Here is a 24,789-nt window from a genome sequence, read left to right as displayed (position 1 = left end):
GGTATACGAATAAATGTATTTGTATTGCAACGTCATATCTATCAAACGAAAGGCCGGCCGTGTCGGTCTCGGGTAACTACATGTTCCTTTCCTGTCTGTCTCTACAATAAGTAGCACTACAATCTAAAGGGGAATGCCGAAGATATCTTAAAAAATGTTACAAGTTTATTCCTTAGTAGCTATCGTATATAGTAGACAATAATAAATCACAATTGGTTTAGCAACATAAACAGGGGCGGTTGTCCATGAATAACATTGTTATTCATTTACTGAATACTGTACTCTCAGCGATAGTCGGCCATTATACTTCACCGACCTTTCGCTTCGACCTGATCTAAAGAAATAGTCTCTCATTCACTATATAATTATCTAATTATGTAAAATGACGAGATCTCTTGTAAATTTCCGCTTTCATAGTAAGTATACGAAGAGTGGATTTAGTGATAACAGATAATCAACGAAAATCTTCGGCTTCCAATATATCATTGTTTTTTTTGGGAATTTTACACGAGCACCGATGGTGGCAAGTATTTACACGTAACGTAAAGTCGTGGCAGGCGTCAATTAGAAAAGTGAGATACCGCTGTCGATATACGCAGCGTCGTGACGCGCTGACACTTAATTATTAATCTATCTTTCGCGAAGATGCAATTCTCTTTTTACAGAATTTTATAAAACTTTCAGTAACCCTACGGCTCTGTGAAATAACCCGTGGATCATTGTACGTAAATGTACGTTAATTTATGAAATTTACAGTTCCTCATGCTTCGCAGCGTCCTCGATTGTTTCTGTAAAAAAGAGCGATCAGAAGAAGCCACTTAAAGATATAAGCGTCACATGCTGCAAAAAAAGGAGAAGAGAAGAAAGACGTACCACTATCCCTCTCCGTCTGTCTGCTCTCATTCTCCACCTTTTGCTGCAAAGTTTTGATCTCCTCGTCGTAGCCTACCCATTCTGGCAAAATGCGTATGGCCGCTTGTAACTTAGCTTCTTTAGTCATCGGATTATTGCACTGAAATAATAAATAACATATTTTCCTTTATCACAACAGTCACAATAAAAACGTAAAATATTATTTAGCGCAATATATGAAACGTCAAGAGCCGCCGTAACGCGTTCGCTCTTGCAATATAAATGAAAATACGTACTAAATCTATGGTTTTGGCGTATCTCTTGGACGCGTTGTCGCACCACGTTTCACACCAAAGCCATTCCTGCGGTAGTGTCTTGATGGCTACTTGATGAATCATGTTGTTTGGCAGATCCTGAAATTGTCATCGATTGTGTGTACAGATACGGAACAAACGCGACGATTCGGATAATTAATATAAAATAAATTATCTTGCCGGTATCCTCACAAGTGTCATATATATATTGAGAGAGAGAGAGAGAGAGAGAGAGAGAGAGAGAGAGAGAGAGATATATATATATATATATATATATATATATATATATATATATATAGAGATCATGTACAATTTTATCTACCTGGTCAAGATTCGCTAAGCTGTTAGGATCTTGACTTAACGCTTGATACTGCCCTCGTAGCCGATCGCCCGCTGCGATACGGCGGAATCGCTTGAGATCCACCACGTACAACGCGCTGATGTGGTAGGCTCGACCCTGCAGATGATTCCTCCAGTATCCTTGCTTCCAAAACCGGAACCCATCCATTTCAGTTCTACTGTCACAGAATGGTGTATATGCATATGGCGCACCGCCGAGATCCATCGTTGCTAGTTCCTTCAAGTCTGCTCTTACAACCTATGAAAAAGTAATCGTGTAAAATATTTTATCATACGAGACAACGTTTATAAGCTGTTTTTGCATATTAAATGATTTTTAAATATGTCATCTACCTGATCAGCGTCGACGAATATTATTTTCTTCACGTTCAATGGGAATAATACATCCAGGAAGAGTATTTTATATCCCCAAATGGTTCTCTGTTTCTCTGTCTGTTGATGAAGCCAACGAGGCCATTTGTATTGAACGAGTTCATACTCGAAACCATATTCCTCGGCCATGTGTGGCAGAAAGTCCTGTAATGTGAAAAAGAAAACGCTTAATTAACTACGACTTCATGTTCGTAGAATAGAAAACTTTCTTTATTATACATCACGCACAGCTTACTTACCTTTAACGTTGGCGAAAGATAATTTTTCAAAAACCAGAACTTCACCGGTGTTTTAGTGTGCTTAATGACACTCAGCATCATAATTTTCAAGAATCTCTCGTACAAGTGGCCTGACGCGAGAGAGAAGATATTTAGTTTCTCATCTTGGTCCTCGCTTTCGTCTGTCGTAGCGAACGTCCTACGTTTTGGAAGTACATCGAGACATATCAGACATTTAGATCAACGGCGATTAAGCTATTTTCGGTCAGCCGATAAAGGATTCCAATTAATATAAGCTACATTATCGAAGCAGCGATATGTTAAGTTAGTTAATAGGGCAACAGGCTGCAAACGAGAATACATATCGGTGACTTGTGTGATGTAAAGCAGCTAACATCAAGAATCGAGAAGCTTCAAGAAGGCAACGTACTAAGAAGATCGCATGATAATGCTGAGACAATTACAAGTTCAAGCCACAAATATGTCTTTGTTGCATTTGTCTTTACGCCGGATCTCTTTCCCGATATTTAATTACACATATATGGATGTACTTAACTACATAATAATGAGAAGCTTACCAAAATTTGGCAATGCTAAAAAAGAGAGAACAAATAAAAGTTAAGTTCGAAGGTAACGGAATACCGTGCTACACATGTTAAGTACTAACACCCAGCATTAATGAATTTTCACCGGGAGACTCGATCACAAAACACGGAAGCCCGATCGAGTAGACGTACCTAGAGATAGAGTTCCACAGTCCGGAATCCTTTTCGTTGTCCGACAGCAGGTCCATGCCAGCTTTGTCCGGCTTCTTGGACACTTTGATTTTTAACACATGGCTTCTCAAGGAACTTATGAGGACCTTCACATTGTTACCATTCTGAATAACGTCTTGCCCGTCGACAGTGGTGAAATCATATATTTCCGCGGATCTTCCTTGTCGTAAACGCAACAGCCATTCACCGGGATTCGCTTTCAGTTGGAAGTAGCCCAAGTTAGCCATCACAATAGTATCGACCATCACCGGCTGTCTTTCGATGCCCAACGTGAACTGAAGGCCTCTCGGTGGATTTCCCATTACTGCTTCGAAGCAGTGGCCCTCGAGCAGTAAGTATTCCAATTCGAATTCACTGTGAAACGACATATACATGTAAAAATTAGCGAAATTTGTAACAACGATAAATTTATCATTCAAATGATTCGATGACCCTACCTGTGCACGCCGATTGCCACGTTGTCCAGTTTAATGTTGTCTAAGTCATAAACGCTACGGACTACTTCTACCAGCCAGTTTTCGGGCGCGTGGATATATTGTGTTAATAAGGACGAAGTGGGGAGCTTCGTGAACTTTGCGAGGGAACCGCTGATATCTCCTTCTGCTGTAAATTGCAGCTCAGGCTCCAGCACGAATCGGTAAAAACTAAAGAACATAGGATAGGAAAATTATTATTTAATTTATTATGAAGGGGATCGGCAAAGAAATCGCGATAAAAATTTATATTGTCATACCTTTTCAATGGCATGTCGCTATTCTTCTCTAAGCAATTCAAGAACACCTTTATATTACAGTTTAAGGCTTGCTGGAGGGTCTTTAATATTGGGCCCAATTTTTGGGCACCGCGTGAAACTGGGTCTACAATGGCGATGAAATTGAAGGCAACTTCGTCAGCGTTGGCCGCTGGAATTTTGATGACACTGAAAAGTAAAAACAATCAGTTGCCTGCAATTGCAACGATCAGAAATTTTATGCACGTAAACAGATAACATAAAAAACGTAACAGATAACGTAAAAAACCATACGTTGCCTCACCTATGATCATCTCCGTGGAAAGGAACATCGAATCGGTTTCGGGTTTGCGGTCGCGGCACTAACAGCGACGCGATCTTCATAATCATATCATCCGTGACATCGTTCTCTTCTGCGGAAAATACCATCAACATCTCGTTAGTTTTATTTTTAGTGTAGAGACATCGGAGGCAGATCTGTTTCATCTAAATAAGCTATCGTAATACCGTATTCATCATCGTTAAAGAATTGGTCCTTTAACAGCCTCATAAATAACTTAGCTCCGTAAGTGGTTTGGCTGAATCTTTCTAACAAAGAAAAATCCTCGTTTGTGAACTCTTCGTCATCGTCCAGAGAACCGATGATGCGGCCGTTGCATAAAATCGCTCTTGCTCCTAACTCCAGATTTAGGACATTTTTTACATAATGTTCGTGCAACTGTAGTATCGAGGTTTGACTCTCCAATAATGCCGCAACTGCGTCATCCTGCAGTAACATGAGATGCACGAATGAGACGATCCACGGTAGCATAATACCAACCAAACACGCGTGTTACCTCGATCTCAAAGTTGCCGTTAGCGATGAGAGCTGCATTTTCCTCTTTAATAACCTTACGTATATAAAGTATAGCCCTTTCCGGCGACAATGCATTTAACGCGGCGAGGACAATCTTGTTAATGTCAGATTTCAGATTCCAGTCATCCTTCGCGTTAATAATAACACTGATTCGCGCATCAGTATTCGATTCCTGTGAGAAATACGATAATTTAATGTGTTTTATTAATGTTGATGTATATAAGTTAATTTTGTCTTCCAATTACTTACTATGTATATAAACGCTTCTCGTAATAATTGCCGGCCAAGTAATGACTTCAGATCTGCCACAACCCAGAAGGAATACATATGATGCGTGTTACTGCGACGTGGTACGAAGGAGTAGTACATTTTCTTCATTAAGTAAGTCGATAAATCTTGATGACTCCACTTGATATAATCCTCATCTTCAGGAATCGTGCCGATCAGATTCAGCCACGCGTGTTTGTCCACTTTCAAGATACGTTCGTTCAATCTAAGAGAAAAGAGGAAGAGCAAAATTAGTATATCGGATCAGAAAATTTACCATCTGGTAATTCGAAGAGTTACGTACCGTGGCATGACGTTCGGCTGGTTCATGAGAAAGTCGATCACATCATCTCCTTCTGTCACGTCACCGCGATACACAGCCTTCTGCAAGGCGGGTGTTTGCGACATAATGGTGGACAGCACAGCTTCCTCATACGATTCAGAATTCAACTGACTGGGCGTCAAGGGTATACCGTTCAGTAATGCTTGTGGAAACTTCTTGAAGCCACATCGTTTGATAAAGTCGCTGGCTAGGTGCCGTCCCACGTCGTATTCCGACTCTTCGCCGAGTATGTAATTTATATTCGCCGACGGATCTTTGGATTTGATGGTCTTTTTGACGTCTTCCACGTCCACGCCATAGGGACCGATATAGTTTCCTAACTGAGATGGAAAATAATGTTCTTACTTTTTATTAACATTGATACCGAATAGATCTAACCGTATGAACTGTGGTTACCTCCGCTAAGAAGTGCACAGCCTCTTTAGTACTCTTCATGTCTGCAAAATAGTGATACGCGTTGTTGACCGCAACACTAGCGTCCGTTAAGCCCGTCACGGTAGTACTGTAGTTTGTCACAAAGACGAATCCAACCCTGAGTGGTGCAGAATGTGAATAGAGAGATTGCGCCAGAGTTACCAGTGGCATAGAATCTTCGTTCAAAGGATCGATGATTAGCACCTGAAGAAAGAACATTATACAATGTATCTCACATAAGATATTTAAAATGAAAATATTAAAGACAAGTAAAAGTTCTTACTTGTCTTTGATATTTTTATTCTGATATATCATGTATTTTGGAAACTTTTCTATGTTTCACATACATAAAATATCAAATCGATTAAATTTAAGTTCGATAACGTTCATTGTACTAACCAGATTGTACAAGTTTCTCCTGATATTCCTCAGCATGCCAGGGAAGGTTGGTCGTAGCAATTCTGTTAACGACGGCGGCCACTTGCTATAGCGTGAATCATTCTCGATATCGTTGATCCAGTTGATTGCAGAATCCCTGATGTCCATTGCAAAGTTCTGGCTATCCATGCCTCCAGATAAGTCCAGAGCCAACAATTTGCTCATCTTTTTATTATTAAAGCCTAAATTTACAAAAATTTAATTTTCAAATACATATAATTTGATGTATAAATATAAAGTATATTATTATACAAATAATGTATAATTAATACATAAAATCTCATTTTCAGTAAGTTATAACATACCAATTTTATGAAGAGCCTCCATTACTCGCAGCTCGCTCCTCAAAGACTCCAAAAGAGTCAGCACATCAATAGCTTCCAGATCGAAGAATAAGCCATTGATAAAAAGGGCGGTATCAGTTGGTTGTATATTTAGGCTTGCCATGAATATTTCTTGATTTAATTTCATTTCCTTCTTCATGTCACTATTCACTTTGGTTCTGATTAGTGATTTTGCCTACAACATGAAATAAATATATTAATTACTATATACACTTCGCTATATATATTTGTACATATTCAGTTTAGAAAGTACTTTTAAATACATACTTGCATAGGAAAATTCTGTGATATATCAGTTAGGACATTCAGTGATTCTGTCGAAGGAGATTTCATTATTCTCTCAGCTGCCTGGTGACTCAGCTCCTGAAACTGCCATACTTTCAAGGCTCCTATCTCATGACTGGTTTCCAGTAGGTGCGTCTGTATCTTGTCTAGTTCAATATGTTGATCCGGATAAAGCTTCCTAAAAAGATAGATATATTATATTTTAATAATACAACTCAAAGAGTAACATGCAAAAGAAGCAAATCAAATACCTCACATTTTCAATAACCACCTTACTTTAAAGTCATAAAGTTGATTCCCTCGATTTCCTCCACACCATCGTTCATCACTTCTGAGCTCTTGCCTGTATTGTCCTTGATATCTGAATCATCAGTTGCTTTATACTCTGTAGATTTCATCTGTAGTTCTACACCATAGCCTGATAAATGCAATTTCTTATCTGCCCTTTCCTGTAAAATAATACTAATGCTAAAGATTCTCCAATATCAATAATATATTTAATTGCTTTTATATAATGCATAAGTTGTTACCTTTACATAATGACGAAGGATATAATTAATCCCTTTTGTTTCAGCAATATTTTTGAGTTTCTCATGAAAATCAATAAATGTAGGAGTTCCAATCTGACCATATAATATTATAGTTTTATTAGTCTCTAATGTATTCAAATAACGATGATCTACATCATAGGTGTCTGTAGTTTCCCATATATCCTAAAAAATAAATAATACAATGACTGATATATGAATATTGTATATTTTGCATTAATAGAAATTATATGAATTACAAACCTGCTCAGTAAACTGAGATGAATCAAGTAACTTATCTATATCTTCTAAAGAACATGTAAATGTTCCACCAATGTCAACAACATTGTTGCATGAATATGAAGAAATGTTTTTATTCACAGCCATTTGAGAGAACATTTCAACACGTGCAGAATAAATACGTAAAGACAATCCTAGCTTAAACACTGCTATCTCTGACTCGGATAGGTAATTTTTCGCCAGCTCCAGAATTATATCATAACTTTCTTTTTCTGTAGCTGCTTGGGATATTATATATATAGTGAGACAAAATAGTGATATTGATGTAATTATTAAATTAGATCTAAATACTTGCCTGTTACAAGATTATTAGTCTTTTTAGAAAATGCATCAACAAACTTCCAAAAGTAACTTGGATTTTCATCACTGAAATATTCCGCTGCCTCGAGAACTAAAGGTGTCTCGTTCCATTTGGCATTTATTAATGTTGTTACATATTTGTTAATCTTCTTATCTGCTCCAAGTTGTGTGGAACACAACAGTAATGTATAAAAAAATATAAGCATCCCCATCTATAACACACACAAAGTAAAAATCATTATTGAGTGTAACGTCATCAGCAATATTATGTTTCTTACATTTTTTACTTCTTAAAACTGTCAAAGTGACAGATTTCGGCGAAACACGGCGAAGATACGTTTCGCGGAAAATGTTTTATCAGTAAGATTTCATATGTCAAGTCTTCACTAAAAACTTGCGGTTGATTACCGTACAATATGCATGTCAGTCGCGGTAGATCAATTGGGCGATAAGAATTCGGATAAGATTTGCATATGTCGTATTTAATGATCGACAGATAATATTTCGCGGTATAAACGAAGCTATACTAAATAACCTCAAAATGACATGATCACCGAGAATGTCCACTTACCTTTGTAATAACTTTGTTAAAAATTATATTAGCTACGGAAAGAATACATCAATGTTTATACAGCCAATCCATGCAGCACACGTGCCACACGCACAATGGCTGCATTCAGCAGAACTCAGCGCTTTGTAAACGATTTTAATGATACTATGGGTGTGTTCACGACACTCAACGGTTGAGAGCAACTGTTGAATAATTCCTCAACGGGTGCGTTCAGCGGAGAAAACCGCTCAGTGAGTGATCAGTGACTATTGGTCCTTACTATTAGATCCTTATATTCAGACTAATAACGTTGACGAATTATTCAACAGTTGCTTAAGCCAGCGGCACACGGTGCTTGTTTCCTTTGACTATATAACTATGGACTGCTAGTAATGACTTTGGGCATCTATGAACATCTGCAGCGCCGCCAGTACCAAACACGGCCATTATTAGAACTATCATCGCACTTTTCATTCCTGTTTTACCATTAAAAAGATATTATTTGCGATCATGAATTTATAAGGAAAGGAAAATATAAAGAACACAAAATATGCTGTATATAATAAAAATTACATTAGTTATATAGTTTATGTTATGAAAATCTTTTTTATACAATAACAATTAGTATTTATATATAAATAAAAATAAAAATATATATGTTAAACATAGCATCACATAACATATATATGTTAAACATAACATAAATAAAAATAGAACTTTGTTATTAATGTAAAAAAAAACGTTACATTTTCCATATTTGTTAAGATATTACTGACCTTTGAATAAAATAATTTTTGTAAACTGATGTCTGATGTACTCAATATTTTGGCTCATTAATTTCCCTTCATAATTCATAAGAATCTGTATATAACATTCTATAATTAATTTAATTAAATAATATTTGTGATTTTCGAAAACGTCTAACTCATTAACGTGGTTGTTAAAATTTATTAATACCTTATCCATATCAATATTACGTATTGTTTTTATAATTATTTCTTGGCATGCATTTTTCTTATACAAATTATTCTGTAATTTATAAAAATTAAAAACTTTATCAGCGACAACAATGAGTTTATATGTATCTTCTCGTGGATAATGTAAATATCCACAGCTTTTTCTTTCTATGAATGTAGACTTCATAACTGTACATTCGTTAAAAAGATAAAGGCATGTTTCGCAAGTAATCTTTTTAAATAATTTTCGTTCGACAAAGCCTGACATATAAATGATAGCATGTTCTTTGCCTTCAATATTATTAATAGAATCAGATATCATTAAATTTTCTTCTTCATCACTATCACAAACATCATTAATATTAGCAACATTTGAATGTGCTACAGATTTTCGTGATGATATTGTAAGTATATTTGTTGTGTCTTGTGCAATGCAATTGGCTGCTGCAGAAGATTTCAATTCATTATGATGGAGTAGTCGCTTAAAAGCTGCGATGAATTGTATAGCATTCGGATTATTATTAAATCCCCCCATGGATCGAATACAAGAAAATAAAATTTCCAAGTTGTCTTGCGAAAATTTATAAGTCATTATGTAATTCATTTTATTTTTTTCAACATATTCTCTATAGATATTTTCGAAACTTTCCATATTATTAATCAGTCCTAAGAAACCCGTTTTGCTTTTGGTTTGTAGAATATTCATCTTATCATTTATATTTTTTTTATAATTCTCTGTAGAAACTTGATTTTAATGTTCGACAAATATATATATATAAAATACATAATTTTGGAAAAGCATTTGTAAAATACCTATTTTGCATTTTGTATTTTCAAATACCTATTTTGGCCATTTATGTATTTCAGCCTATAAAGGGTTTTACAATACGATTCAAGTATATGTAGGTGAAGGAGTATCTGTTTTAATTACCTGTAATACTTGTTCAGCATTAGAGGAAATAAGATTATTTTTTCTTAGAGCAGTGAACAACTGTTTTAAACTCTCAATTGTTTTCTTCTGACTATATACTTGAGATCTTAAACGATTCATTGCAATCTGTTGAGCATTATATTTCTTTCTTAATATAGTAACGTACTTCCTTAAACTACTTGACGACATGTTTGCCACTTTTTCGATTGTAATATCTCCTGGATATCTTATTAAACATTTATTACTTGACGCCACAGTATTGGTTTTTGTTGAATATGTCATATCATCTTGTATTTGTCCTTGATGAGAACCAATTGTTGATTCATCTTCCATCAATACTTCAGAAGATGCATTATTGTTTTCGTTACAGTGTATACTTTCTGTTATGCTATTAACAATTTTTTTTTTATTTGTATAAAGTTTGTATGAAAGTGGTATTATTATAGTTTAAATGTATTAACAATTTTAGTAACATTACCTTAAATTAGAAACATGTGGAAATATAGATGGTACAGATCCTTCGTACAAGCGTAATGATGACAATCCAGTTTTGTACATACAGGTTTCATTAAAATGTTCTTGACATACAGTGCTATTTGTTTTTATGGCCACATTTTTCAATGCTTTCACCCATTTTGTACGATGTTCCAGATTTTTTGGAAATCTAAAAATATTAATAAAGATTTAAACTATTTTAGTAATATATTTGTTTCATATGATATTCTCATACATGTCTAAACACATGAAATTGTACAAACATTACTTTTAATTGCCGTATTATTATTGCAATCTCATGTGTTTATATGTATACACATATTATACGACACTGCTTTCTTACTTTATTTAAAAATTAACCATTTAATAAGTTATTGTTGTAATGTAACATGAGAGAGACTTACGCAAATAAAGCCACATGCTTTCCTGTCTTTTTCTCTTTATGAATAGAATTATTGCACCAATGGACAACACAGTATTTCATTTTTATTTATTATTTTCTTGTTTGTAATTGCCGTGTTATTATATATCTCATATGGTATAATATATAGCTACTAGATACGTCTACTTCGTTATCATTCGTTATGCTCAACGAGTTCCATCATTTGCCGTGTTTGGTACTGGCGGCGCTGCAGATGTTTGTAGACACTTATTGCGTGGAAAAGTAAGCTGCTAGCAGTCCATAGTTATATAGTCAAAGGCTTGTTTCGTGCTGGATTGCTTGCTGGATGAAAATACTGCGTTCTGATTGGTACATTTCCGAAGATGGATGGAAATGTACCAATCAGAACACAGTATTTTCATCCAGCAAGCAATCCAGCACAAAAACAAGCACGTGTGCCGCTGGCTTTAGTTCCAGCATTTTTCACGAGGTGATCTTTCTGTTAAGCCCCTTACACAATGCCAGGCAACAGGCAATAAGAATTAAAATAGACCAATCACAATAGATTATTCTTGTAATAGTCGATTGTGATTGGTCTATTTTTATTCTTATTGCTTGTTGCCTGGCATTGTGCAAGGGGCCTTACGTCCTGGACAAGCATAGAACATGCAATGTCTAGATTTGTTTGGTTTACTTCGAGTCAGCGCTATTCTTGTCCAAATCTTTATTATTTGAATTTGTTGCCTTTGGAGGTGGGTTACTGTTAGGTTTAAAAATAATAATATTCTCGCTAGTGTTGAATGTAACTTCAAATATATTTCCCTTTATTTCAGATTTTATTCTCGGGACCGAAGATTTTGATGGATCTGTTTGGAAAACAGCTAGGTCGAGCGTGCCTGGATTATAATAACTTTTTGGTGCTCGTGGTTCAAGCACAATATTCTTAAGGTAAAGAAAAGAAGAACGGTGTTCGTAGTTCAAGCACTGCGTTCTGGAAAAAGAATGAAGATGATAATCAGTGAGGGAAGAGAGGTAAAGAAATCTGTACACACACACACACACACACACACGCACACGCACACGCACACACACACACATTATAAAATGACTCTATATTGTTAAGTTTTAAAATTCATACACTAAATTTAATGTAGTCAATAGCTGGCTCAATACTTATTCAAGTATTGAGAAATAATTTTTTTATAGTATCATTATGAGGAAAAGAGGCTCGTTCGACTTTTAATGATTTGGATTTTACATCTTAACAAATGTCTTAGCATTTGCAGACGGAGTCCCAAGAACAATAATCTTTACCTTTTCGTTCCAGGCTGAAGACCCTTTGGCAATCGGCTAACAAGAGGCTCAGCGAAAGACTGTCTAATGGCTGATTGGAGGCTAACAAGAGACTGCCTAGAGACTGACTGCGCGCGAATGGCCGAGCCCTTTTTATACCCAAGCCCGACACTATAGGTGTCAATTGAGCGTCTTTTTCTAATTCACTATTCATTATTTATTGGTTAAAAAATATGAAAATGTTATTATCTAGTAATTAAAATTATACTTAATCATATATGTAGCGTTTGGTAATTCAGTTGTCTTGTTGTTGGCTGATTTATGAATAAAATTATGTTTTACTAAGAAATGGAAATTGTGTTAATGATTTCCTTTGGTATAATATAAGAATTTGGAAATTTTGAATATTAAAAAAACTATTTCATTCGGGCGTAGTAAATTGTTAAAGTTAAATAATACGAATAGATCCTTTTACGATTCTAAAGCGCATATTCATTAAGATAGGCGATTTGACAATAATATTTGAAGAATTATTTGCGAAATATGATGGCAATTATTTAATAATATTTAAAAAGAAAAATAGAAGAAAGAAAGGAAATTATTTTCCTCTTCGGGTCTTTGTTTGGTTCGCAGTACATGGGACAACTATCGCTCGATGATATCTATAACATAAACATATTCCAATATGTGCGCGGCTGTGACCGAACGAAATTGTTCTTAGTCTCCGAGACAAATGAATCTATAAGCTAGTTCTAAATTTATTCCTTAAATTTTCTTATTCTCTCCTTTCCTATTTTATATATTTACTATGTCGATGTCTGCTTCAGTCCTATGTTAATGTTAATTTTATTTCAAAGTATACTATTTAATATTATTTTTATGTTATTTAGTTGTTTGATAATCTATCGCTTACTAAACGAAGCAAGAAAGTAGAAGGAAAAGAGAGAAAGAAAAAGATAGACGATAATTCAGTAAATAATTTTGAGTAGTAATGATATTATATTATATTAACAATAAAAGACGGCGGCAGAAGTACCTGTTAATTGCAAAGGTATTTGTAGGAAGCTCTGCGGTTGGATTAGTCGATGATAGATAAGGATTTGATTGGGTAAGAAAAGGTATGGTGAGTTTTGGTGAGAAGATAGAGAATTTTAATATGGAGGGACGTTACATTTCTTCTGAAGTTGGTGAATCCATCTTCAGAAATGCACCAGTCAGAACGCAGCGCAACGAAAATAAAGTCAGCGGCACACGGTGCTTGTTTTCGTGCTGGATTGCTTGCTGGATGAAAATACTACGTTCTGATTGGTGAATTTCCATCCATCTTCGGAAATGTACCAATCACAACGCAATATTTTCATCCAGCAAGCAATCCAGCACGAAAACAAGCACCGTGTGCCGCTGGCTTAAGCCAGAGAGAAGAATGAGAGCGGCCACCGGCTGTATTTCGGGGGATACGGCTAGGCGCATTTTAGATACGCCATCTGACCAAAATGCGCCTAAACTACGTCCGCTAGGCGCACTTTCACGGTGATAAAAGTAGAATGTGCCTAGGTTCGTGTCCGTACTACTTCCATGCAATGGATAGTAGATTAGAAAAAGACAGACGACAGACAATCGTTCCGTCTTTGTCTCACTACTGAGCGGCGCGCGGCAGTAAACACGAGGCGAGGTAGCAGCGATCTTATCGCTAAGCGAACATCTCTCCGCTTTTCTTTCATCTTTCACGCTCCAGAGACATCAAAAGACGCGGTAGCGTCTCGTGTCAAGGGAACGTGCGAAGCGAGGAATTATTTTTCACGCACGCGAGGTAGCACATAGGAGACTAGACGAGCGTCGACATATTATCTGTTTCTTTCCCGCTCGTCTAGCTTATTGACTGCGTGAGCCGCGAGATTTTTCTCGCTACTCCTATACCTCGCTCTTTCTCTCTCTCTCTCTCGCTCGTTCTTCCTCTCTCTCGCGCACTTGCTCGCTCTTCCTCTCTTCTCGTGTTCTTACGGCTTGGTTAAATATATTAATTACATGACAATATATATATATAAATAAATGACACATATCTAGTGTATATGTATATAAAGAATATTTAGTATTAATGCACAAATAAAGAAGAGAGAATTATAATGAGAGACGAGAAAAGTTAATAGAAATCCACTCTTAGCCAATATATACATCTTTTAAAAATGATTTGTTATTAAAGTATATGACAGAATAATTTATTTATGCTAATAAATTTAAATTAAAAATTAAATGAAATGTTATTTGTTTTGTAAAAGATATTCCATTGTTACATTTTTCTTTTCGTAGCAAAAATAAATTTAGTCTAGTAAAAGAAGAAATTAGTTTTATTATCATATTTCAATTACGACTTTATTATTTAATTTTACGAATAGATAACGTGCATATTGTTGCTCAACGGAAACCGCGAGAAAATGGTGATCTCCGTCAAAAAATAAATGCAAACTTTTTAATAATATAATAATCTTTTTACGTAAGTGTTTGTTTTTATAGTATAACCTGTTGAATTTTATTAATTATTAATTCAGCATGTTATAGTATAAAAAATATATTTTAATATAAAAATTAATGTAATATTAATTGTTTGCATTTGCAAGAAATATGGATAGAACAGGATAGGTTGCAATGATACATAGGAAGAAAAAAGATAGATGGATAAATAGATAGATAGATAGATATAGAGATAGATATAGATATAGATAAATAGATAGACAGATAGATGGATAGATAGATAAATAGATAGATGGATAGATAGATATAGAGAAATAGATAGATAGATAGTTAGATAGTATAGAAAAAAAGATAAATAGAAATATAATTATCATTATTATTATTATTAATGTTTTCAGTTTCAAGAGAACATTCGCTTAAACGTAAGTCTTACTTAGGTCCAGTTTCACAACTTATATTATATTAACCGGAATATATTATACAACTTATATTATATTAACCGGAATATATTATACGATTTATATTATTTTAACCGGAATATAATTCGTTAATATTAGAAGTACCGAGCGGTTATTTCTGATCGTTTCTATTTTTTAGATTAATATCCTGTTTCTTTAAGATTACAGGATTTTTGTTTTGAGCGTTCGTTTAATATGATGTTTGTAAAGAATGTATATAAATTTCTACATATAAGATTAAAAATATGAAAAATATTGCAGTGAAAGCAAGGAGGTTCCACGGTGCGCACGATATCTCAATAACTACTTGACCAATTGACTTGCAACTTGGCAGCATTATAAAATAGACTTCTCTTTACCGTTTTAACTACAATTAACCAAATTCATTAATAATTAATATTTTTTATTAAACTTTACCGAGAGGCCAGAAATAGACGATTTTTATTCTAAATGCTACCATGTTATTATTTGTGTTCCGATTGTAGTTCAGACGATAGCTATACTTATAGAAAATAAAAAGCTACTTTAAATAATTGTGTAAAATTAAATCACACACATTTAGAAATTCCTTGGAATCGTCTATTTGCAACCTCTTTGCTTTTACTGCAATATTTTATATATTTTTAAACTTACATACTTGCAGAAAAACGTATATATATTCTTCAAACATCATTAAGCAAACTCTCAAAACCCGTAATCTTTTAATCATGTGATCTTTTTCGCTTCCGCAAAAAAAAAATTAACGAAATATACGTATTTTTTATCGGGTTCAATAAGACAACTCTTTAAAAGCCTATCTCAACAAAATTACATAATCGCATCATTGATGTGCACAAGGAAATCAACCAATCATAATCCGTACAAGCGTGCCTTTTATATTAGACATATTGTAACGGCCGAACTCCGCGGTTCGGTCGCTGCTACGCGTTTCGCGCGAATAATGCTCGTCGGAGTCCGGATTCGAGGGGGAGTAAAGCAGCGAGACACTTGATAATGGTAATCGAAAGAACTTAGTTTTATTGTATGCTTACTGGGATACAAGAGTTCGGCCCCGAAGGCGGTGTCGCGGGTTGCGTCTATAAGGCGCGTCGGTACGGTATGGTGCGGTGCGGTGAGCGGTACAAGCGCTCGTACGGACGGATAGGCCGTGCGGAAGGCGGGGTCTATTGCGCGACGCGTGTAGACGGTAACGACGGTAACGACGCGGTGATCGGTCACGCTTCGCGACGCTGGGCGTCTCGAACAATTATTGCCCAATACTCGCTTCGAAATCGCCCGCGTATAAATGGTCGCCGGACCGGAGATTTCGATTCCCGGTCGAACGCACGCACGCAAGTCGCGGGGTACGCGAAATGATATCGTCCGTCGGGGCCGAGGACTCTCGACAGAAAAGGCGTACGCACCTTCTCTTTTCCCTACGTTCGTGGAGGAAAGCGACCAAGTGCTGCGGACACTCAGCGGAGACGGCGAACACACCGTCCCGGGTTCTTGGTCGCTAGACGGATCGCCTAAAGACTGAGTACGCTCAGCGGAGTTCGCCGACGGGCGAACCCCTGACTCAAGGCGGCGGGTAAAGGCGAGAGACTGTCGAGTACGCTCGACTGAGCACGCGCACGCACGAGCCCAGGAAGACGAGAGACGGCCAAGTATCGAGAACGCTCGATCGAGACTGCGGACGCACAATCCCGTGTTCTTAGTCGCCGGTCGGGTAGTCGGAAAGCGGAAGGCAGAGCGAAACGGTCCGGATATTCTCTCTTTCGGCATACAAGGGTCTAGATTGAAGACGGATCGGTCTGGTGACTAGAAGCTCGATCGCCGCCGTTTTATAGTTGATCGCGCTACGATTGATACGGCGGCGATCGAGCGGCGCGCCTATCGGCGCGAGGCACGGTGACGGCGCGTGATCGCGGCCGCGCGCGCTAGCGGCAGCGCGTGATCGCCGCGGCGCGCGATAGCGGCGGGGCGTGATAGCGGCGGCGCGATCGTTTCGGTATTTTTAGAGGTGGCGCAAAGCGCCGTTCTTCGGCCCGACAGGTGGTCGGTCGGGCCGGTAGTAACGAGGTGCATCTGCGCCTCGTTACAATATTTTACATTTAATTAATCTGTTTCCTTCTCTAGAACAAATAATCATCAAAGGTCAAGATAACGTCAAAATTATTTTAACTTAATTTTGACATCATCTTCACTTTTATATAATTATTTGTTCTACTTCAGTTATGCATATCAACAATATGACTATGCAAGTTTGTCTCAATAAGTCTTAAACTCCGGTTAAAATAAATTATGAAACTAAATCTTAGCGTTTTTCAATCATCGGCATCTTTCACGATGTTACGATTATAAATATTATCTATATAACCAATTGTAACCTGCACAACGGAACGCTCTTCGATTGAACCGATTGAAATTGCTCATATCAATTATCAATGATATATGGCCTTTCATTACATTCTCTAAGTTTCAATTGTTAATTGAACAATTCCTTTCGCAAGTCAAAGATTAACATACTGATTTGAAACATAATGCAAAAAGCTCGAAATTAATGCGAAGCAGAAAAGAGATTAACAATGAATGATTATTATTTAATATGCAACTTACATTAACATGGAATGTCTAATTGACTTAATGTCTCGAAGCTACTGAATATGAATTTATGCTCAAATCTCTTCCTTTCTGTAGGAGGGTTTTGGCTGTTTCGGTTACTTTCCTCTACATTTATATTGATGAGTTGAAGCACTTGTTTCTACGAGATGTTACTTTCCTCTACATTTATATTGATGAGTTGAAGCACTTGTTTCTACGAGATGTTTAAAACTCGGCTGACTTTACGAGTGTTAACACTCGTAACTGGACCTAAGTAAGACTTACGTTTAAGCGAATGTTCTCTTGAAACTGAAAACATTAATAATAATAATAATGATAATTATATTTCTATTTATCTTTTTTTCTATACTATCTAACTATCTATCTATCTATTTCTCTATATCTATCTATCCATCTATCTATTTATCTATCTATCCATCTATCTGTCTATCTATTTATCTATATCTATATCTATCTCTATATCTATCTATCTATCTATTTATCCATCTATCTTTTTTCTTCCTATGTATCATTGCAACCTATCCTGTTCTATCCATATTTCTTGCAAATGCAAACAATTAATATTACATTAATTTTTATATTAAAATATATTTTTTATACTATAACATGCTGAATTAATAATTAATAAAATTCAACAGGTTATACTATAAAAACAAACACTTACGTAAAAAGATTATTATATTATTAAAAAGTTTGCATTTATTTTTTGACGGAGATCACCATTTTCTCGCGGTTTCCGTTGAGCAACAATATGCACGTTATCTATTCGTAAAATTAAATAATAAAGTCGTAATTGAAATATGATAATAAAACTAATTTCTTCTTTTACTAGACTAAATTTATTTTTGCTACGAAAAGAAAAATGTAACAATGGAATATCTTTTACAAAACAAATAACATTTCATTTAATTTTTAATTTAAATTTATTAGCATAAATAAATTATTCTGTCATATACTTTAATAACAAATCATTTTTAAAAGATGTATATATTGGCTAAGAGTGGATTTCTATTAACTTTTCTCGTCTCTCATTATAATTCTCTCTTCTTTATTTGTGCATTAATACTAAATATTCTTTATATACATATACACTAGATATGTGTCATTTATTTATATATATATATTGTCATGTAATTAATATATTTAACCAAGCCGTAAGAACACGAGAAGAGAGGAAGAGCGAGCAAGTGCGCGAGAGAGAGGAAGAACGAGCGAGAGAGAGAGAGAGAAAGAGCGAGGTATAGGAGTAGCGAGAAAAATCTCGCGGCTCACGCAGTCAATAAGCTAGACGAGCGGGAAAGAAACAGATAATATGTCGACGCTCGTCTAGTCTCCTATGTGCTACCTCGCGTGCGTGAAAAATAATTCCTCGCTTCGCACGTTCCCTTGACACGAGACGCTACCGCGTCTTTTGATGTCTCTGGAGCGTGAAAGATGAAAGAAAAGCGGAGAGATGTTCGCTTAGCGATAAGATCGCTGCTACCTCGCCTCGTGTTTACTGCCGCGCGCCGCTCAGTAGTGAGACAAAGACGGAACGATTGTCTGTCGTCTGTCTTTTTCTAATCTACTATCCATTGCATGGAAGTAGTACGGACACGAACCTAGGCACATTTTACTTTTATCACCGTGAAAGTGCGCCTAGCGGACGTAGTTTAGGCGCATTTTGGTCAGATGGCGTATCTAAAATGCGCCTAGCCGTATCCACTGAAATACGGCCGGTGGCCGCTCTCATTCTTCTCTCTGGTTCGAAGATTGCAAGTTGCTCTCGTTCGATCACGTTGCAATCGAAGGTGGATCGCATCGTGATTGGTTATGTTAGGGAGATAATATTGCGATATTAATCAATCAGAGAACTCTCCTACGGTTGCTGCGGTGATGGAACTTGACAATGGCCAATAAGAATAGATTTGTTTTCAAAGAAATTTTTTTCGAAGAATTTTTGAACTAATGCACACTAGTGCAATAAGTTAGAACGAGAGAGAATATATTTGTTTCACTTCAACTTACTCTAATTTAAAAGTCTTTCGAAAAAAAACAGACCTAATACAAAACAGAGAGAAACCTGAAAGCGGCCACGGGCCGATTACGCCGGGCCGCTTTTTCTGCCGAATTCCGACGCGCCCCTTGAGAAAATGTGTGCACACTACATCCGTCCTAACGGTAACAGCAAAGCGTGCACGGTTCTTGCTCACTCTACTTCCCCTTACAAGAGATAATAAGTTAGACAAGCATAGACGATCAATCGCTCTCCGTCTTTGTCGCACCACCGATGCGTACGCGCCACAAGAGGAAGCACGAGGCGAGCAGCAGATCTTATCGGTAAGCCAAAATCTCTTCCGTCTTGATCTTCATATCTTTCTCGCAACGCACTGCCCACAATTAGGGAAGAAATATTTCAAGACCGCACGGAAAACTTCTAGCAATGACATAAAATGTTGCTAAAAAGAATTCTGGAGAATTGCAGAAAATCTAATTTTTTGCGATTACAGCGCCATCTATCACGAATAAAAAAAAAAAGTTTCGGACGAAACTTACGCACGTGGCGTAGAATCCGAATCTGCAATAAAAAAAATGGGGGTTCCCATTTAAGATTTCAAAGTTGCCCCCCACCCTCACTCCCCGGGAGAGGGGTGGGAGGTCGAGTTTGATATCATGGATGTCCCCCTTCGAGACGAACAAATTTCATTACCCACTTTTTTGATCCGACATGTATTTTTCCAGATATTACGATTTGTCAGGTTAAATGGGACACCCTGCATATACTGTTTTGTGCAAATGTGAACACAGAAAAAGAAATATTTTTAATAAGTATTTTACAAAACTTTATTTTTATGTCTACTTATACATGCTAATTAATTATTATTTTGCCCTATTAATTAGCACGTATGAGTAGACATAAAAATAAAGTTTTGTAAAATACTTATTTAAAATATTTCTTTTTCTACGTTCACATTTGTACAAGATTATATATATGCATATTGAGTTGTGTAATATGTATAATTTCAAAATTATTAGGTAAAATGAAATGATAGAATTTTTATGTCTGTATAATTTTATAAAATAATTGTATAGAAAATACAAAATTATAGATATCAGCAGCATACAACTATATACAACTACACAATTCAATATGCATATTTAGAAACACAATATAAATATAAAACTACATATATTTATTACAACTTTTATTTTGTATTTTTTTATTGCCATGTTTACAAATATTATTTTAAACAGTTATATTTTTTACAATAAAAGTAAAATTAATTACAAGAAAGTTTAATGCATCATATTTTTCCCGTCTCACTTGCAGACTGCGGACTGTCAAATACATTTTTGCTATCTGGTGTGGTTAAAAAAACTTGATGCATAAAACTACAATGCATCATACACACACAGCTTATAATACATGCACAGACACAATGACACATATATATACATAAATACTTAAGTAAATGTCAATATTATAATTATGAATATACGCCACACGCTCTTTGTCCTTCGTTGGTCCTTCTTTCTTCCTATATAACACTGAAATACTCTTTTTTGGGCACTTAAATATACAAAACACTGCAAAACACCTTTTCAAGTCACTGATAAACAGAAACTGTTCAATATGGCGACTAACAGATGATGATGCCGAGTCGACTGCACTACCACCTGCCTTTGTACCCAATCCGAGACGAACTAAAGTCACTTCTGTCACCAATAAAATACAGGGAGCAGAGAGTAACCTGAGAGCGGCCAATACGACATTTTCTGCGACACCGACTTTCCGCACTGGGAAAGGACGCCATCTGCATCCATTTTGAGAGGGGAACTACGATAGTACATCCACTTTCAAGTCTCGGTGGTAAAATCTGCATATGGTGGAAGTCCATGCTACATCCACTTTCAGGCGGTTTATGTCCGTGCTGCAATGACAGTTGCCATCTCTATGCCAGACTATGCCCGGTAGTCTAAAAAGAGCGGGGGAGAGGGGGGGAGGAGCAGAAAAAATAAAAGTACGTATTAAATGTTAAATCTTCGAATATATATTGCCATATCAAAGTCTCTTCTATAATAAACAATTTGACATGTATGGAGACGTATGATGTATCGTTGTCCGCGTCCCGTTCACTTCGTCTTGTTTTTTAATTCAGCATCCCGTCCGCTCCGGATTCGCTCGTGGCACTGACAGTGGCCGTCGGTGAGCATTCGATCCTCTCGGAGAAGCACGTGTTATTCACGTAATTAACGTGACGAGACTCCGATTATAAATATCCCGCGAGTAGACGAAATATTTGAACTTTTAAAAAAAGCATCAAAGAAAATCACGTTAATGTTGTCATGGGTAAAATCTCACCCCGGTATATATTTTCTTATTTTCGAAATAAAAAAAGCCAAACGAATGCAATTAAATGTTATTTATCATCATTGAATATTAAATGAAAAGTAGAAGAGTTATTGTCCGCAGCGGATAATCTCCCTGTATAAAATGTCGAACTGAAACATATTAAAAAGTATTGACATTTTGAATACGTCTGAATTCTGCTTTCTGATCCGAAGAAAGGGAAAATAAAAAGTATTAGTTCCCATTAAATTTCACCGCGCTAAATGCGAGATGGCAGTAGTGAATGCTTCGCATTAACAAGGATTCAATTCGTTTCAAATATGCCTTGTATTCAATCGCAATCGATAATTTTTAAATGCGAACTTTCGTATTGAAAAATATTCACTTCTTCTCCTAATCGTTTTCGGATTCAGAGGCATACAAGATTTTCACGTTTTATTCCCCGTCGCATTAAAAAGTATTCACCCGCGATCCAATTTGAGAGCAGAATTCACGACAAAATCTCGTGAATGCGAAACAATACTTTTAAATACGACATTTTATACAGGACTAATATTTAATAAGAGCGCGACTAAATTCGCATAGGATGAAATTCCATTCTTTAACGCTACCATGACCTTTAATTATTCTCTGAAAACGGCGTCACAACAACTTACACTCTGTACAATTAGTTGCTAACACATTTTCTAATCGTATATATTCCTCTTTAATTAACATAAAGCTAACAAATGTCCGATGCTTCGACAGAGTAATTTTCTTTATTTTCAGTAATCAATAAATAGAGTGCATCAATGTCGCGTACAGTTGAAAGGCCTCCTCGCATTCCCCTCGTCGTTCCGAAACCTTCGAGAAAACAAGAGACGCTCAAAGGCAAGTCTCTCTTGCTTCAACCGCCGCCGAGGCCCGCAATGTTTACATCGCGCCGATTGTGTTGATCGGCTCGCGAGCGACGACACTTTTTGCCCTTCGTATTATAATACTCGCGCACCTCATGTATTCGACCTCATTCCATCAGCAGCAGCCGTGCGCGACGCTCTCGTCACTTCCGCCTCGTGTAATTAAAAGAAATATATCTCGTCGGTCCTCGAGATACTCAATCGGCATCACGTCGGCATCTCATTCATTAACTGCACGGTCGAATCGCGAGTATCAGCATTAGAAGCGTGAGCGAGTGAAATCCGGAGGACTTCAGCAGTCGAGAAGCAGAACGCCGGCAGCGATACGTCACGTTTCCAGGTATGTGGAATCATTTATTACGCGGGAGGTCTCCGATAACGAGAGCGTACGTTTGACGAATTTTCCGGGAATAAGAAGTCGGAATTTCGCGCTCGGCATTCACAATCCGTCATCATCCGACTAGTAATCATCACTTTATGAATTTGCAATTACTCTCGTCAATCTCTGTCTGTCTGTCTATTTATTGCGTTGTTGTATACAAAAGATATTGATCCAGACAGAGACGGATAACGGTCCATGGACGTGGATCTCGAATTCATCATGTTCTCAATCAAACATTCTGAATCATTCCCAATTCCTGTGTGAGAATATTGGTCTTGTGTAGAATATTCAACGTCATATCGCTTCTTAGACTGCGACCTTTTTTGTTTTCGGTCAGCGCTTCTTTCAAGTTTGTTTACTCTTGTTACGGGATCTGAATTTAAATGTCCATCCGTAAAAGAATATTTTCGAGAGCACACAACTGTTGTCTCCGCTTCTTATTGTCATTTTCTTTCGTCAGCTCTTTCAAGAGCTCCTATCTAGACATTCAATGTCAATAAAGAAAAAAAATTGTAACGAATATTCTCCACTCATCCCGACCAACCATTTTTTCTCTACCGCAGCTTACCAACCAAGAACGCTAAATTTTTGTTCCAGACGTTGCGGGAAGCAAGTCCGGCGGACGCGGATGCCGCACCGGAGGATCCGGTTCGGGCAGAGCAGGGTCGGCCGGAAGGTAAAGTTTACAAGTTTCCTACACATCTGTGTTCAACTCTTTACGATCTTTGCCTTTGTAACTTGTTCCTCATCAGCTCTCTTGAAAGCTTCAAGTCCCATTTAAATTTTCAATGTTGGAACAAAAATATAAAGATAAAAATTCCGTATCAAAATATATCCGTATTTTCGATTGGTCCCGATCAAAGATATTCTCTCTCTACCGCAGGTTATCAACCGGGAAAATTATTTTTCTGTTTCAGTTGTTGCGGAAAGCAACAGCAATCCGGTGGACGCGGATGCCGCACCGGAGGATTCGGTTCGGGTGAAGCAGAGTCGGCTTGAAGGTAAGTTTACAAGTTTACTATAGTCCTCTGTTTGACTTGCCGATCTACAGCTGGGATATAATTTCCGGCTCGACTTGAGTTACGATCGCAGTGGGTAAACTACTCTTTTACTCGCCCGCATTCGTTGGTCAAATCTGATAAGCAAATGTGCATCTGACAAGCAAATGTGAATTTTTTGTTACAGAGTTGAAGCGGAACGTGGCCGGCTCTGACTGCAAGTCGTTTCGGTGAGTCAAAATGAAAAGAGAAACAATATTCTGCATGACGGATGTGGGACTAAAAAATATCGTTCGAGTCAATGCGAATTGCAAATAGATACTTGCATGTGTGTATTTGTGACGTTGAA

The 24,789-nt window shown here is 36.7% G+C and overlaps 1 protein-coding gene across 3 annotated transcripts; it reads right to left on the bottom strand.

Annotated features, from left to right (window-relative positions):
• Positions 1-4: 4 nt before the first annotated feature.
• Uggt (UDP-glucose-glycoprotein glucosyltransferase) lies at positions 5-8,456 on the bottom strand. Of its 3 annotated transcripts, none has more exons than XM_011152542.3 (24): positions 8,268-8,456; positions 7,692-7,908; positions 7,361-7,614; positions 7,100-7,282; positions 6,846-7,018; positions 6,552-6,747; positions 6,246-6,459; positions 5,902-6,122; positions 5,485-5,706; positions 5,050-5,408; positions 4,728-4,971; positions 4,459-4,650; positions 4,130-4,388; positions 3,927-4,035; positions 3,626-3,811; positions 3,330-3,536; positions 2,854-3,246; positions 2,695-2,709; positions 2,138-2,315; positions 1,860-2,042; positions 1,489-1,764; positions 1,149-1,265; positions 874-1,012; positions 5-788 (listed from the first exon to the last, which is right to left on the bottom strand). In XM_011152542.3, the coding sequence occupies exons 2-24, from the start codon at positions 7,906-7,908 to the stop codon at positions 751-753; spliced, it is 4,575 nt and encodes a 1,524-aa protein (XP_011150844.1). In that variant the 5' UTR covers positions 8,268-8,456; the 3' UTR covers positions 5-750. The 3 variants fall into 3 exon arrangements, with proteins under 3 accessions (XP_011150844.1, XP_011150845.1, XP_011150846.1); XM_011152543.3 differs by lacking the exon at positions 8,268-8,456 and adding an exon at positions 7,975-8,260; XM_011152544.3 differs by lacking the exon at positions 2,695-2,709.
• Positions 8,457-24,789: the final 16,333 nt, after the last annotated feature.

Source organism: Harpegnathos saltator, unplaced genomic scaffold (genome assembly GCF_003227715.2).
Source record: "Harpegnathos saltator strain DR-91 unplaced genomic scaffold, Hsal_v8.6 scaffold103, whole genome shotgun sequence".
NCBI classification, from domain to species: domain Eukaryota; kingdom Metazoa; phylum Arthropoda; class Insecta; order Hymenoptera; family Formicidae; genus Harpegnathos; species Harpegnathos saltator.
The sequence above is the reverse complement of the archived record's forward strand: the minus strand, read 5'-3'. Positions and strand labels throughout refer to the sequence as shown.